Source organism: Cetorhinus maximus, chromosome 32, assembly GCF_964194155.1.
Source record: "Cetorhinus maximus chromosome 32, sCetMax3.hap1.1, whole genome shotgun sequence".
Lineage (NCBI taxonomy): Eukaryota > Metazoa > Chordata > Chondrichthyes > Lamniformes > Cetorhinidae > Cetorhinus > Cetorhinus maximus.
Window position 1 is genome coordinate 2,283,262 of NC_135910.1, and position 17,554 is coordinate 2,300,815.

Here is a 17,554-nt window from a genome sequence, read left to right on the forward strand (position 1 = left end):
TTTTGTTCTTTATAATAGACTCTAACATTTTCCCAATGACAGATGTTAAGCTAACTAACTAACCTGTTTTTTGTCTGTCTCCCCATTTTGAATAAGGGCATTGCATTGGCAGTTTTCCAATCTTCTGGGACTTTTCCAGAATCTAGGGATTCTTGGAAGATTACTATCAGTGCATCCACTACCTCTGCAGCTACTTCCTTTAATATCCTAAGATGCAACCCATCAGATCCAGGGGACTCATCGGCCCTTAGCCCCATTAGCCTCCCTAGTACTTTTTTTCCAGTGGTGGTTATTGTATTTATTCTTCCTCTTCTTCCTCCTTGTTTATTTAGTATTCGTGCCTTCTAGCATGAAGACTGATGCAAAGCATTTATTCAACTCTCCTGCCATTTCCTGGCTCCCCATTATTATTTCCCCAGCCTCATTCTCTACAGGGCCTATGTTCACTTTGGCCTCTCTTCCTTTTTATATATTTAAAGAAGCTCTTACTGTCTGTTTTTATATTACTTGCTAGTTTACACTCAAAGTTTATTTTCTCCCTCTTTATTTTTTTTGGGTCATCTTCTTTTGTTGGTTTTTAAAACTTTCCCAATCCTCTAGCTTACCACTAACCTTTGCCACATTGTATGGTTTTTCTTTCAATTTGATATTATCCTTATCTTCCTCGGGTAACCATGGTTGTTTTACCCCCTTTCTAGAATCCTCCTTGCTCACTGGGATATATCTTTGTTGTGAGTGGTAAACTATTTTCTTAAACATCTGCCATTGTTCATCAACTGTTTTTTCTGCTAAACACCTTTCCCTGTCCACTGCAGCCAACTCTACCCTCATTCCTTTTTAATTACCCGTATTTAAGTTTAGCACAATTGTTTGCGACCCAAGTTTCTCTCACTCAAACTGAATGCTAAATTCTGCCATGTTATGGTCACTTTCCTCGGGGATCTTTTACTCGGAGATCATTTATTAAACCTGCCTGATTACACATTACCAGATCCAAAATAGCCTGATCCTTGATTGGATCCACAACATGCTGTTCCAGGAAACTGTCCTGAATGCACTCTATGAATTCTTGCTCGTAGCTACCTCTGCCCATTTGATTTTCCCAAACTACATGAAGATTAAAGTCACCCATGATTAATGTACTGCCTTTTTTGCATGCTCTCATTATCTCCTGATTTATTCTGTCCTACAGTATAGCCACTGTTCGGGGACCTATAGACTACTCCCACCAATGTCGTCTTCCCCTTGCAATTTCTTACCTCCACCCATATGGATTCTACATCTTCCGATCCAAGATCCTTTCTTGCTATTGTACTTATTCTATCTCGTACTAACATAGCTACCCCACCACCCTTTCCTTCCTGCCTGTCCTTTCGAATAGTCACATACCCCTGAATATTTCGTTCCCAGCTTTGATCTCCTTGTAACCGTGTCTCCCTAATGGCCATAAGATCATACCCATTGGCCTCTATTTGTGCTGTTAATTCATTTACTTTGTTCTGAATACTACGTGCATTCAAGTAAAGAGCCATTAATTTTGCTTTTTTTTACCTCTTTTGACCCTTTTTTTTTTTTTGCTGCTGTTTTTTAATCTTTGTACACTCTGTCCCTTCTTGTCACACTTTGGGTATCATTTACCTAAATAGCTGCCCTGCAATGCTGCCATATCCTTTTGCTTTGTAAGCCTATGTATCCCTTCTCCAGAACCCTCTTTTCCCCCCACTCCCCCATTTAGTTTAAAGCCCTCTTTACAGCCCTAGTTATTCGATTTGCCAGGACACTGGCCCCAGCCCGTCCCACCAGAACAGCTCCCTTCTACCCCAGTACTGCCAGTGCCCCATGAACTAAAACCCATTCTTCCCACACCAATCTTTAAGCCACGCATTTAACTCCTTGACTTTGTTTACCTTATGCCAGTGTGCCCGTGGCTCAAGTAGTAATCCCGAGATTATTACCTTGGAGGTTCTGCTTTATACTTTAGCTCCTAACTGTTCAAATTCTTTCAGCAGAACCTCCTTTATAGTCCCTTCAATGTCGTTGGTACCAACGTGGACGATGACAACAGGATCCCTCCCCTCCCACTCTAAGTTCCTCTCCAACCCTGAGGAGATGTCCTTAACCCTGGCACTGGGCAGGCAACACTTCAGGCAGGCTTCAGGACTCTCGCTCACGGCTGCTGAGAACAGTATCTATCCCCTGTCGCCACTATGTTCTTATTTCCTCCCCCCACTTGAATGGCTCCCTGTACCACGGTGCCGTGGTCAGTTTGCTTATCCTCCCTGCAGTCTCCACGCTCATCCCCCCCGGGCTCAATTGCACAGATCCCAGGATCGCCTGTTTACTAGAGAGGCAGTTTAACCAACTAAACCACAGAACCTAAGGACATTGAAGGAATGAATGCCTTTACGGTTGATAAACATTAGGGGCTGCTGCCATTGAGCCCTTAAAGCCGCTTGGGTACACTTGGGAAGCCTGAGGTAGCTGCAAAGCCATCGAATCTCACAGCTTGGTGATCTTCGTCGAGTGCAAACCTCACATAGTTATGTGCCTTGCTGTGGAGAGCACCTTTGACCTCCTTGATGCATCTTTGTTGCAGACTGAGATGCCACACAGGCCCCCTATGGATCCCTGTAATGATTCACAGGAAAAGATATTGAGCGGTCACCTTCAAAGCCACTGGCAGGGGATAGGATAGCCTCCCATTCCACGGGGCATTAGGTCTTCACTAAGTATACGGCAGATGTGATCTACCAGAGCTCAGGACAAGAGCAGACATGCACGGCGTTGTCTCTCACTCATCTGTAAATAGGAGAGTCTTCGGTATACCCTAGGGCCAGTGAGTCGCTTTTGTGGTCTGGGGCTATCCTTCTGAACCTCATGCTCTTGCTGTGGCTCCCCTGGACCTCAGGTGGGGCCTCCTGCAGATGCTGTGCTGTGTGTCGCTTCTCCCTCTCCTCCATTGTATTGGAACCCTCAAAGGCAGCATTGAGACCTGGATCCATTACTGTTCTATCCTTTTCTGAAATGATAGATTGAATAGATTAATGAATAACGGGTGAACATAGTGAAGCTCGCAATCTTGAACAATAGCAACTGTAATGGTCTATAGTGGCTTCTGCCTGCTAATCTTGTTGCTGATGCAGTTTTGTATCTGAGGCACTACTAGACACATTAGGTGACCAAGATACCACCCCTGAGACTTAACATCTGAATCCCACAGTACTTGGAGAACATTTCAATGACATGCTCGACCTAACCTAACTCAGTGCTCCAATCTCCAATCTGGCATACTGGTTAACAATAAGTTGCTCGTGATTAATGACTGGATGTGCTTTGGCCTGTTATGAATGCCAATTCTGAGGAGCACATGACAGACCTCCATTAATGGGATGCTATATACGTAACCCCTGTGCCCCCTTAACAGTTGCCTGCATTCCCAAATTTGACAGTCCTCTTTAATGTTGAAACACAGCGACTGTGATGCTAAACCAGAGACTCCTACATTTCTCTGTTACAGTGCTGCAAAAGGCATGGGTTCCAGTGATTGGATTCTTAAGGAGGTTGTCCTCCTTTCTCTCAGCGCAGACTCTAGTTTAACTTTGTGGCACCAACAAGTTAAAGGGCACCCCCAGAAAGGGTGCCTTAGTCTAGCAATGCACTCCTCCAACGCTGCCTCAGACCTCTCCCAATCAGATTCGCTTCTCCTTGTGATTTTATAATTGCGCCATTACTTCGATCGTGCAAGATGGTTGTTCGGCACTATTACTTCGAGACCAGCTTTGTTCCCCCCCACCCCCTCACTGTTCTCGTTCCAGAAGTTTACCTGTAACCTCATGATGTGAAGGTAGAGCTCCCTCCTGTTCTATAGCCTCCTCTAGTAAAACTGGATCCCATTGTTGTTGTCAACACTCCTACTTTTCTTCCACCCCAAGCTTATCACTGCTGACATGCCTATGCCCCATGTGGACCTCCTACCTTCCTCATCTAGAGGCTGCATGCACAGTCAACCACAGAGGAGAGCCACAGGCAAGGGTAAAACTCCAAGAAGTATGACTAATGGGAAACAAAGGAGCAGGTTAGCGTGTGGGGGGGTGGATTCAACTTCATAGAAAATTATGAAAAAACTGAAAAGAAGTAAGAGCCCAGGAGAGGCTATTAAAGTCTCCAGAACACAAAATAGCACAGTGTTTGGAAAGGGCCAGGAATCTAACTTCAAGCACATCAGGTAAAGGGATGACAATGAGAAAGGGGATGGGAAATACAGGACTGAAGGTGTTGTATCTGAATGCATGCAGTATACGAAATAAGGTAAATGAGCTTGTGGCGTAGATTGAAATTGGCAGGTATGATGTGGTGGGCATCACGGAGACATGGCTGCAAGGGGATCAGGACTGGGAGCTAAATATCCAAGGATATGCATCCTATCGAAAAGATAGGCAGGTTGGCAGAGGGGCTGGGGTTGCTTTGTTAGTAAGAATTGAAATTAAATCGATAGCAAGAAATGACATAGGGTCAGATGATGTAGAATCTGTGTGGGTAGAGTTGAGGAACCGCAAAGGTATAAAAAACATAATGGGAGTTATGTACAGGCCTCCAGGATGTGAGGCACAAGATACACCAGGAGATAGAAAAGATGTGTAAGAAAGGCAAGGTTACAGGGATCATGGGGGATTTCAATATGCAGGTAGACTGGGAAAATCAGGTTGGTAGTGGATCCCAAGAAAAGGAATTTGTGGAATGTCTACGAGATGGCTTTTTGGAGCAACTTGTGGTGGAGCCCACTAGGGAACAGGCAATTCTAGATTTAGTGATGTGTAATGAGGCAGATTTGATAAGGGAGCTTAAGGTGAAGGAACCCTTAGGAGGAAGTGACCATAATATGATAGAATTTACCCTGCAATTTGAGAGGAAAAAGCTGGAATCAGATGTAACGGTATTACAGTTGAATAAAGGCAACTACAGAGGCATGAGGGAGGACCTGGCCAGAATTGACTGGGAGATGAGCCTAGCAGGAAAGACAATGGAACAGCAATGGCAGGAGTTCCTGGAGTAATTTGGGAGACACAGCAAAAATTCATCCCTAGGAAGAAGAAGCATACTAAAGGGAGGACGAGGCAACCATGGCTGACAAGGGAAGTCAGGGACAGCATAAAAGCTAAAGAGAAAGCATACAATGTGGCGAAGAGCAGTGGGAAACCAGGGGATTGGGAAGCCTACAAAGACCAACAGAGGACAACTAAAAAAGAAATAAGGAAGGAGAAGATTAAATATGAGGGTAAACTAGCCAGTAATGTAAAAGAAGATTGCAAGAGTTTTTTTAGATATATAAAGGGTAAGAGAGAGGCAAAAGTGGACATTGGGCCGCTGGAGTAGTAGTAGTGGGGAACAAAGAAATGGTGGAGGAACTGAATAGGTACTTTGCGTCAGTCTTCACGTTGGAAGACACGAGTAACATCCCCAAAGTTCAAGAGAGTCGGGGGGCAGAGGTGAGTATGGTGGCCATTACCAAGGAGAAGGTACTTGGAAAACTGAAAGGTCTGAAGGTGGCTAAATCACCTGGACCAGATGGATTACACCCCAGAGTTCTGAAGGAGATAGCTGAAGAGATAGTGGAGGCGTTAGTGGTGATCTTTCAGGAATCACTGGAGTCAGGGAGGGTCCCAGAGGACTGGAAAATCGCTAATGTAACCCCCCTGTTTAAGAAGGGAGTGAGGCAAAAGACGGGAAATTACAGGCCGATTAGCCTGACCTCAGTCGTTGGTAAGATTTTAGAGTCCATTATTAAGGATGAGATTTCAGAATACTTGGAAGTGCATGGTAAAATCAGGCAAAGTCAGCATGGTTTCATCAAGGGGAGGTCATGCCTGACAAATGTTAGAATTCTTTGAGGTAACGAGTACGTTAGACAAAGGAGAGCCAACGGATGTTATCTACTTGGACTTCCAGAAGGCCTTTGACAAGGTGCCGCACAGGAGGTTGCTCAGTAAGATAAGAGCCCATGGTGTTAGAGGCAAGGTACTAGCATGGATAGAAGATTGGCTGTCTGGCAGGAGGCAGAGAGTGGAGATAAGGGGGTCCTTCTCAGGATGGCGGCTGGTGACTAGTGGAGTTCCGCAGGGGTCAGTGTTGGGACCACAACTTTTCACTTTATACATTAATGATCTAGATGAAGGAACTGAGGGCATTCTGGTGAAGTTTGCAGATAATACAAAGATAGGTGGAGGGACAGGTAGTATTGAGGAGGCAGGGAGGCTGCAGAAGGATTTGGACAGGTTAGGAGAATGGGCAAAGAAGTGGCAGATGGAATACAATGTGGGGAAATGTGAGGTCATGCACTTTGGTAGGAAGAATAGAGGCATAGACTATTTTCTAAATGGGGAGAGAATTCAGAAATCTGGAGTGCAAAGGGACTTGGGAGTCCTAGTCCAGGATTCTCTTAAGGTTAACTTGCAGGTTGAGTCAGTAGTTAGGAAGGCGAATGCAATGTTGGCATTTATTTCGAGAAGACTAAAATATAAAAGCAGGGATGTGCTGCTGAGGCTTTATAAGGCTCTGGTCAGACCACATTTAGAATATTGTGAGCAATTTTGGGCCCTGTATCTCAGGCAGGATGTTCTGGCCCTGGAGAGGGTCCAGAGGAGGTTCATGAGAACGATCCCAGGAATGAAAGGCTTAACATATGAGGAATGTTTGAGGACTCTGGGTCTGTACTCGATGGAGTTTAGAAGGATATGGGGGGATCTGATTGAAACTTACAGAATACTGAAGGGCCTGGATAGAGTGGACGTGGAGAAGATGTTTCCATTAGTAGCAGAGACTAGGACCCGAGGGCACAGCCTCAGAGTAAAGGGGAGACCTTTTAGAACCGAGATGAGGAGAAACTTCTTTAGCCAGAGAGTGGTGAATCTATGGAATTCATTGCCACAGAAGGCTGTGGAGGCCAGGTCATTGAGTGTATTTAAGACCGAGGTAGATGGGTTCTTGATTGGTATGGGGATCAAAGTTTACGGGGAGAAGGCGGGAGAATGGGGATGAGAAACTTATCAGCCATGATTGAATGGCGGTGCAGACTCGATGGGCCGAATGGCCTAATTTCTGCTCCTATGTCTTATGGCCTTCCAACACCCACCCCCCCGAGGAAATATCACAAATCCACCAGCTCCCCCGCCCACAAACCTTTATTATGTTTCCCTCAAATACAGGCTGTGGATGCCTCCCATAACCTTCACCATCCCATCTGCAGCTCATTACAGAGACAGACAAGTCTATGACAGTGACTGTGAAAACTCCCTGCACAGCTTGGTATGGATTATTCCAATTGAGCACACAGCCCTTGCACCACCTTGGAGTGTGAATACAACGTGTGAGCAATGAATGGCCCTGTAGCACAATCCACTGCATTCCATGGCCATCTCAACCCTTTTACTCTTGACTGTGAGGTCCACAGAACCCCACGACTGTGTCTACTCTCTGACTCTGACCTGCTAGTTCCAGAACAAGGCCTTTGACTTTCAATGAGTTCCCCATTGCCTTCATGACTGAAAACTACACTGTCTCCCTTCCCAACTGTGCCCCTCCTTTTGAGCCTCTGTGCAACCCATCCCTCCTTGTGCCACATGAACATACCCTGCTTCCTTTCCTATTCTCGAGCCTGCGTGTATCTCCTCCCATTCATGCATGTGGTATCCCATTCATCCCTTGTATGCCAGCACCTGTTTCCCTTGTCGGGCTTCAGCTTCCTGCCCCTTGGTCTCCCCTCTTCCTTCCATCGTTTCTCTTCTTCTCCACCCCCTTCCCCCCGATCCCTTGCAAAGCCTTCCTGCTCCTTTGCCCCCTGACCCATGTGCTTGTTATTGTTTCTCCCCCTCCCCCACCTCCACCCCCCACCTCCCAGCTGGCGCAATACTGATTTCTGTCTGAATGTTGAGCCCTGCCTGATTTACTGCTGCACTGTGGTGCCCTTTGCCTATGGAGGCACCCACCAGAAGCAGACCAACCTTACACCTCCAGCAGTGTGACATTCCACAGGTATTGCAACAAGATTGGCTGTGTAAGTTACACTCGCCTCAGAGTTACAAGCGAAGTGAAGTTCGACCAGTGCACGCCACACTTTTTTTTTCAAATGGGATTTAGACTGCTGTGATTTCCCATTGGCGTGATGCAAGATTGGAAGATGGCATGTGATTCCAGCGAGCAACTAATTTAATGAGCGTTCATGAATGGGCGGTAATGAATGCAAATGGCATTCACGCCACTACTGAGCAGGATACCCGACCCGCCATCGGAAGAATTGCAAACTGTTTTTAAGCCAGCGGGTTTGTTTGGTTTTTTTTGGCTCCTGCTAGATCCTCTGCTGCTGCCCACCATGGGCAGGATGGGAAAATTCCACCTTTAGTCTCCTTAACAGCATAAGGTATAGAAATTTTCCTGCGTGAAACAATATATTTATATTGGTTAATGCAGATGCCAATGACTGCAGGAGCACAAATATATAATTTTATTTGAGCTGCAGTGAACTCTGGTAACACCCCTTTTCTCTTTTTGACATGCTCAGTATCCAGCAACTCTTGCTTGACTTCATTGTGCTTGGCTTTGGATAATCTGAGCTGACCACAATCCTTGGGAGAGTGCTCAGAGAATGCTCGGGGTGGGAAAGTAACCTGCCCTCCACCAAGTTTTTGTGTTGGATGCGAATGAAGATGCAATTTGTGATTTATAAATTTCTCATCGGGAAGTGAAATCTCTACCCACTACATCAGTTGACAAATTTTTCAACTTAATTCTGCTGGAGATTTCATTTTGGTTTACATGTATTATAATAAGAAATCTAGCATTGCTCAGTTAGTAGAGGTTGAGATCCACAATGTTTGTTTCTCCATACAGATCTGTAAAGATGCTTCATTTTGAAGTCTGATAGAATTGGATTGAAAATGAATAAATTCAAGGAGTAATTTGTGAATTTCTACATGGAACTTGAATTTGTCAGAAACCATTTAAACTGTTGTGTGTTGTTTAGAATAACTTTGAATTCTGTAATAATGCAGACAGATTACAAAAATTGTACTAATGATTTTCAAATAAATTTCCATTTTAATCCTAGAAATTGTAACAGGCATGAAATTTAGTAATGACTGCAAGTATCTGATCACAGTATCAGGAGACAGGTGAGTACTTTCTACTGGTCTACACGGTTTATAGTTGTGGGAGAAACCAAGCAAAGTATGTTTTGGTTGTTAATAAATAGTTGTTGAAAGGGCCCTAATTTTTTTGTAGGCTGACATGACGAGTGTGTACAACGTGTAATTTCTTCCACATACCACTCAACAATAACCTGACAGTTGGAGGCTGACATGCTGTCATGAGTCATGAAATGTTTCCACTATGAAAAAGTGATTGAAAACAAACGCACGTTGTCCCTCTTATTTTCCCTTCCTCCATTAATCTGTCACTTTAGCATAGTCTTGGTCACATTGGGAAGTGGCAGTCTGTGCCTTATTCATTATCCCCAGCTAAATGAGTACTTCAACACTGAGGATTGTGACATGTCATTAACATATGGGCTTTTCTTGTTTGCCATGACCATTATGACAATTCCTCAGGATTTTACACTCATTTCTACCCCTTCAACTACTAAATATACTGTTTATTCAAAGTGTTTATCATAGCACTTTCATGCAAGGCTGAATTTATGTTCCGTAGCAATGCTCTGAATAAAACTAGCTTATTATATAACTGCCTGGCAAGTCAACATTGTGACACTTTCTACCCTGAGTGCAATATTAATTAAAACAATAATTGCCCTACTTTTACTGAATTTTCCAGAGTTTTACTAACTTTATTTTATAACCCACAGTTGCATTTTCATATGGCGCTTGGACTCTCAGTTGACAAATTGCATGAGACATCGCCTCTCTGAAATTAAACAGATTGCTAAGAAAGACAAAACGCCACCAACCAAGGCACCTGCAACATTAAGGTATATTAATTAAAGCTGCTGGCTAACTTGCAAGGTACTTCCTATTGTTAGGAAATAGAGATAGTTTAAGTTATATTGGGTTTGTGGATGTTTAGGAATGAGTTTTAACTTTAATGTTTAAGTTTGATTTGTTTTTCTCTGTGTGTGTTAAGAAAAGGTCAAGTTGAGTTTTAGTTTCACTTTAAAAGGTGCCTGCATTTCTAATGAGAGTTTACGACCAAGAGAAGTTGAGCAATCGCAAGAATAGAAAAACTGGGCTCTGAGCTGTTACCTAGCAACAGTGGTCCAGAGATGCAGGTCCCTCCCAGAGACACACACACAAACTAGAAACACCAGTTTTTGAGTTCCGTTTTGAAGAAAGCTGCCAGGCAGAAGCAGCCTAGAAGACTCAGCCAATTCCAAGCTAAAGTTGGTTGAAAGTAGCTGCCAGGAAGAGACTGGAGCAAAGGGGGCAGATAACGAGTCCCAAGCTAAAGTAGAAAGTCCCCAAGAATCCAGGGAGTGGAACAGGATAGCCCCAAGCAGACCTTCTAGTCAAAGGGAGGACAGGAGCCTGGAAAAGGTCCTGTTAAGTGAAGTTAAGAGTGAGTGGCAGAGAAAGGCTTCAAGCTTAAAGCTCCAAGCTGCAGGAAGAAGAATCAGAGCGGTATAAAGGCTTCAGAAGCCAGAAGGCCCAAAAAGACAGCTGAAGATCTATAACTTTTTTTGCTATGGGCATGTGAAGCAGTGGTGTACTGTTGACGGCTGAGTTAATGAGAAAGAATGCGTGGAGAAAAGCTTGAACGCATGTGGTGACCCAGGGGAGAGGAACATCGGAAGGAGAGTTCGAAACCCTGGACATGAATCCTTGCAGAAGGTGTCTGAGAACGTATCGGTTTGGAAGAAGATTCCAAGGGGAGTTCTTGGAAAGTGGAGATTGGAAGCCTTCATATGAAAGACTGAGTTCAGTGAGACTGGTTGGCTCATGGTGTGACATAAGTGTCTGGGGGTAGTTGAGGAGAGACCCATAGCATCTGGTTGAGATGGCATCTATCACTTGGTTTCAGAGTGTGGTGTGTCTAACCTCAGGTCACTTATTGGTTTATATGGACTGTGTACTTACTGTGGACATTAGAGTATAAGATAGCTTTTGTAACTCCTGTTATCCTTACAAATCGGTATACACCTGTAAAGGCGTAATTGTGGGTGAAGGAGTATTGTAATATGGTTCACCTTTTCTTGTTAAATAAATGTTTTATTCTTTTGTTAAAAGTTCATCAGCTAACTTCTGTGACTGTGTTCAGTCGCCACTCTTCAAATACCTAAACAAACGAATTAAAAGTTAAGATCTCTCAAGCTGGGTTCCACTCTGGGATCAGGCTTGTCCAGTGGTAACATCAACTGGGATCACAACAAGATACTGAAATTCAGAAAATCTGTCTTCAGCTCTCTTTATTTGTAAGTTCTTATTCAGAGCTCACACAGTTTGATAATCCAGGCCTCTTCTGAGTAGGTGGCAGGCAATGCAACAGGTTCCAAAATAGTGCAAATACCTTGATCTAACCATTTAAGAAGCAGGAGAGTGGGCCCATGTGTCTTACCAACTTTCAGTTTCCTTAATGTGTTACTGCTTCCCTTCTCACCCACCCCAGATAAATCTTAATGCACCTCATTCTGATACTCAGTGGCCTTTAGAATTGAAGAAGAATGCAAGTGTGGGGCCAGGAGATCTAAATGTTGTATTATGGCTTGCCACAATACTATTGTTATCTTGCCACCCACTGATTTGCACTACCCTGACAACTGTAGCAGCAGTAGAACTACTGAGTACTCTTATAAATCTGTAATCTATATTTCATGATCTAGACAAGTGATTTGCCTTGGTCCTGGAAGAGCAATCTTGCCTACAATATAAACATATTGAATCCCAGATATGTACTCACATATTCACTGGTGCAAGTCCAGTCCAATTTCCGTGACAGAAGTAAAATAGCTTGTGTTTATATAGCGTCTTTCATGACCTCTGGGCTTTCCAAAGCACTTTACAACCAAATGAGTACTCTTAAGGCATAGTCACTGTTGTAACCGATTTATGTATAGCAAGTTCCCACAATGTGATAACCAGGTAACCTGTTTATGATTGGGGGATAAACATTGGCAAGACACTAGGGAGAATTCTCCTCTTCTTCAGAAAAATGCCATGGGACCACTTGCTTCCACCTGAGGGGGCAGACAAAGTCTCAGTTTAATGTCTCACCTGAAAGATGGAGCCTCCAACTGTGCAGAACACCCACTATAGTATCAGCCTTGGTTTTATTTTCAAGTCTTTGGAGCGTGTCTCAGGCAAAAGTGCTGCCCACTGAGCCACAGCTGACAAGAGTTAGGCTTAGAAGTACCTATTGCTTTTGTAACTGGCTGTGTACATGGTGCTTTGGTTTTCTCCAAACTTCAGTGTACCACCATGTGCACGTTTACATCTGTATACCCAGTGTAGCATTTTGAGCCTTTTTTGGAATGCCCACTATTATAGTCACAACATTGGTGACTGAGATTAGGAAATACTAATATTTTGAAGATTTCCAACATGGAAAGAAAGACTTTACTTTTAATACTTAATAACTCTTTTAGGAGAGAGACCTTTATGGTGCGAAAGTTGGCTTCAGAGGATCAGGAAGATAAGAGTGAGGATGATGCAGACGAAGGGTCATTCCAAACCCCTTTAAAAGAGCACATGGACAGAGGTAAGAGCTGCTTTGCATATACTATACAGTACATGGGATGAATGAAATGGACCCCCAAAAAACTTGTACCTCAATGGCTTCATAGTTTAGCATTTGTATTGTGCCTTTCTTGACCATAAGACATCCAAAATGCTTTACAGCGAATTCAGCACTTTTAAACTATAGTCACCATTGTTACGTAGGAAACAGAGTAGCTAATTTTGCACAGCAAGCTGTTTTGTGATGTTGATTAAGGGATGAACATTAGCTAGGACCCAAGAAATAACTCCTCTGTTCTTCTTTGAAATAATGTCATGTGATCTTTTGTACCCATCTGAGAGAGTGGTTTGATGTCTCATTTAAAAGACAGCACCTCCAATAGTACAGTACTCCCTCAGACTCAGTACTGCATGGGAGCGCCAGCCTAAATTGTTGTACTCGACTCTTGGAGTAGGACTTGAACTCACAAGCTTCTAACTCCGAAGCTACCAATTGAGCCAAAGCTGGCTCTAAATTAAGATCACAGCTTGAAGAGTTTATAATAGCTAGCTGAACCCCAAGGTTAAAGTATAGCCTTGAAATATTTGACCATCTATTTCATAACTCAACTTCTGCATTTGTGCTAACACTACTGCCACTACTTTGTTAGTGTGACATACTCCAAGGTTATCCAGAAATTCTGTGCTGTAGTATGCTTTCCGTCAGATTTTCCAGTATCTGCCAGAAATATTTTCGTAAAAGATCCTGAGCAACTGTGCTTATTTTTAAACTAAGGTTAACCACAGGGTATCACTTCTGAATCTTGCACTTGACAATATGGATGTTGTCCTTTTCTCCCTTCTTATTCTGTGCAAAGTCCTAAGAACAAAACTAAGATAAAACCAAAGGAGTTTACAGTTCAAGAAGAAACTATTCATCCCCCTCCTATCATGGATACCAGCTCTTTGTTAGAACAATCCAAAACTAATCCCACTGCTCCATTTCCTGCATCCCTGTATTTTCCTCTGCTTCAAATATCAATACAATTTTCTCTCGAGTGCTTAAAAAAACTATTTTTTCACCATTTTTATTGCTGCTACACAATCTTGTAGGTAAGACTGAAGATGCTGTGTTCCTGATGACTAATGGGAAACTTCCACTGTGGGCAAAGAGACTGGTAAGTTCCTCAGTTTAACTGGAATGCATGTTATCCTTTCCTCTCTACAAAAAAATGTTGCTCTTTGACCAAGGCCACCTGCACTGTACTAGCTGAGATTAGCTAACACTCAGAACAGGGATTGAACCTTGGCTCTTCCTGACTCCATTCCTCATACATTATACTTACTTGCTGGGCCATCAGATGCCTGTGAAACCTATTCTAAACTTCTCCAAATCCACTCTTCCTCAAACAAAATAAATTGTACAGAAAACTGATGTAGGCGTAGCAATCAGACATTTTTTTGCATTGCATCTAATTTCATGTTCTCGCCTCCATTTTATTTTCTCTATTGTTTCTTCCTTTTGGAAAACATCCTTTTCCCAGGCCTCTATCAATGCGGTAGTTGAGTTAGGATAGCCATATGTTGATTCAGAATATTTGATATTGGAAGAGTTGTGGGGGTGCAGACAGGAAAGTGAAGCTGAGACCACAGTCAGATCAGCCATGATCTTATTGAATGGCAGAGCAGGTTCGAAGCGCCAAATGGCCTACTCCTCCCAAATCCCATGTTCCTATCTGGGCCTGTGCGTGGGGAAAGAGAAGGGAGTTGTGATGAAGATCACATCTTTCTGAAGCAGTTGTGTAACAGCTTGTACATTGGATGGTGCACAGCTGCCTCTTGATGCTTTTTGTTTAGTGTCTTATGCCACTGCAAGGGAACTATGCATCCCAAGTGCATAAAACAGTAAAGCAATGATTTGCTATATTCAGATGTGATATGCAAAGTTTGTAGCAGTACACTGGCATCTTGAATATCATGCTGAAACAGATTTAGCTAACAAATGTATGACTTGGATCCAGGTGAAAAGTTTTGTCAGAGTAAGAATCATGTGCTTGAAATGTTCTGGAGGTGCGAAGAGAGGTTATGTGTTGGTGACATTAAATTCAATGATAGAAGATTCTTTCAACTAAACATTATGATGGTCCTGAATTCTTTCCCCATCATCCCTCTGGAGGGCATGGAGTTGTGCAAAGCTGCAATTACATATCTATGCTGTTTTATGCCAAATGAGATGATTCATATATGAACCAGGGCAGTATTCTTGTCTCATTTTTTAGTCTTGGGAGCTGAGTGTCATTCTTTACTCCCCTCCCATTCTACATCTCTGCACTTGCACCCAAGAGCTGTACTGTTACTGAACAGGAATCCTGGCTGCTTTGGGTCTCTAAATCAGGGACATTGAGGCCAATGGTGGGACACCAGCTGAAGTAGATGACCCAATCAAACAAGTGGCATTCCAACAAAAAATGAAAATTGCTGGAAATACTCAGTGGGTCAGGCAGCATCTGTGGAGAGAGACAGACATCTGGTCAGTGACCTTTCATCAGAACTGGGAAAAGCCACAAATATTATGGACTTTTAAGCAAGGTGATGGATGGGAAAAAGAACAAAAGTGAGAGTCTAAGATAGGGTGGAAGACAGGAAAAATTAAATGACAAAAGGGTTGGTGGTGCAAGGCTAAAGGCAATGGCATTGGGCAAGTAAAGAAACAAAAGATATGTCTAGAGGAGGTGTGATTGACAGAATGAGGAACAGCTGCTGTCCGAAGATTAAAAACGAGTTAAATGAAAACCTGCCAAAGAACAAAAGCAAAATGGGAATAGAGATTAAAGCCAGATGTAATTTCAGCCTGTAGTGACACTTCAATCTTTGCCTTTGCGTAGTAATTTATCAACTGAACCACTGGGGTTCTAATGTTAGCCCTGCCTATCAGTGGGAATAGGAGATTAAGGAGCTATGAATTGAAAATTGAGATAAAGGGGAAACACTTGTGAAAAATCTGAGGAGTGCAAATATTAAAAAATCATTTTAATGGCAAATATTTTCCAAAGAGTTCACTTTCTTTCACCATCTGTTGTAGGAGGCAGGTGACGGAAGTGTGCCGGATAGAACTGGAGATAGCACCATGGAAACATTCCAGCCACGAGGAAGATGGGCTGAAAGAATGGACAAAGATCTTATTCACTCCATCCTGGGAAAGAGGCAGCTGGAGGAATACTGTGCAACCCCAACTCCAGGCAACACGTCAGTGGTGCAGGGAGTGCCAAGCAGCTGTTCAGTGGAACAGGACAAGTTTGGACCACGAAACTTGGATAACTTCCTTGAGATGGTCAGTGTGTTAACTAGTAATAATTGAATGTTGCTAATGGCTACTAATGGTCCCCAGTTGTATCAAAACGCTAAAAAGTCAATAAAAAGGAATGAAACCAGATGGACCATCTGGCATCGACATAGGCACCAGAAACTAAAATGGCAAACCCAGTCCTGTCGATCCTGTAAAGCCCTCCTTACTAACATATGAGGGCTTGTGCCAAAATTGGGAAAGCTGTCTCACAGTCAAGCAACAACTTGACAGAGTCCTACTCACAAAATCATATCTTACAGATAATGTCCCAGACACCATCATCACCATCTCTGGGTATGCCCTGTTCCACTGGCAGGACAGACCCAGCAGAGGTGGCGGCACAGTGGTATAGAGTCAGGAGGGAGTTGCCCTGGGAGTCCTCAACATCAACCCGGACCCCATGACGTCTCATGGCATTAGGTCAAACGTGGGCAAGGAAACCCCCTGCTGATTACCATGTACCGCCCTCCCTCAGCTGATAAATCAGTGCTCCTCCATGTTGAACACCACTTGGAGGAAGCACTGAGGGTGGCAAGGGCGCATAATGTACTCTAGGTGGGGGACCTCAATGTCCATCACCAAGGGTGGCTTTTGAGCACCATTACTGACAGAGCTGGCTGAGCCCTGAAGGACCTAGCTGCTAGACTGGGTCTGTGGCAGGTGGTGAGGGTAAAACATACTTGACCTCGTCCTCACCAATCTGTCTGCCGCAGATGCATCTGTCCATGACAGTAACGGTAAGAACAACCACCACAAAGTTGTTGTGGAGACGAAATCCCGCCTTCACATTGAGGATACCCTCCACTGTGTTGTGTAGCACTACCACCATGCTAAATGGGATAGATTTTGAACAGATCTAGCAACTCAAGACTGGGCAACCACGAGGCACTGTGGGCCATCAGCAGCAGAACTGTACTCGAACACAATCTGTAACCTCATGGCCCAGCATATCCCCCACTCTACCATTACCATCAAGCCAGGGGATAAACCCTGGTTCAATGAAGAGTGCAGGTGGACATGCCAGGAGCAGCACCACGTATACCTAAAAATGAGGTATCAACCTGGTGAAGCTAGAACACAGGACTACTTGTGTGCCAAACAGCATAAGCAGCAAATGATAGACAAGCTATGCGATCCCACAACCAACAGATCAGATCTAAGCTCCGCAGTCCTGCCACATCCAGTCATGAATGGTGGTGGACAATTAAAAACCTCACTGGAGGAGGAGGCACCGCAAATATCCCCATCCTCAATGATGGAGGAGCCCAGCACATCAGTGCAAAAGATAAGGCTGAAGCATTTACTACAACCTTCAGCCAGAAATGCCGAGTGGATGATCCATCTTGGCCTCCCCCGGAGGCTCCTAGCATCATAGATGCCAGCCTTCAGCCAATTCGATTCACTCCACGTGATATCAAGAAACGGCTGAAAGGCTATGGGGCCTGACAATGTTCTGGCAATATTGCTGAAGACTTGTGCTCCTGAACTTGCTGCGCCCCTAGCCAAGCTGTTCCACGACAGCTTCAACACTGGCATCTACCCGGCTATGTGGAAA

General features: G+C 43.8%; 1 protein-coding gene across 5 annotated transcripts in view; it reads left to right on the forward strand.

Moving 5' to 3' along the window:
* The window catches only part of LOC144671332 (mitogen-activated protein kinase-binding protein 1-like), a 149,490-nt gene that overhangs the window by 85,222 nt on the left and 46,714 nt on the right, over positions 1 to 17,554 (forward strand). For all 5 annotated transcript variants that reach the window (XM_078533163.1, XM_078533164.1, XM_078533167.1 and 2 more), the window contains exons 18-22: positions 9,101 to 9,164; positions 9,854 to 9,976; positions 12,584 to 12,696; positions 13,767 to 13,831; positions 15,736 to 15,984. In XM_078533163.1, coding sequence (XP_078389289.1) covers positions 9,101 to 9,164; positions 9,854 to 9,976; positions 12,584 to 12,696; positions 13,767 to 13,831; positions 15,736 to 15,984 — 614 coding nt within the window. The remainder of the gene's footprint in view (positions 1 to 9,100; positions 9,165 to 9,853; positions 9,977 to 12,583; positions 12,697 to 13,766; positions 13,832 to 15,735; positions 15,985 to 17,554) is intronic.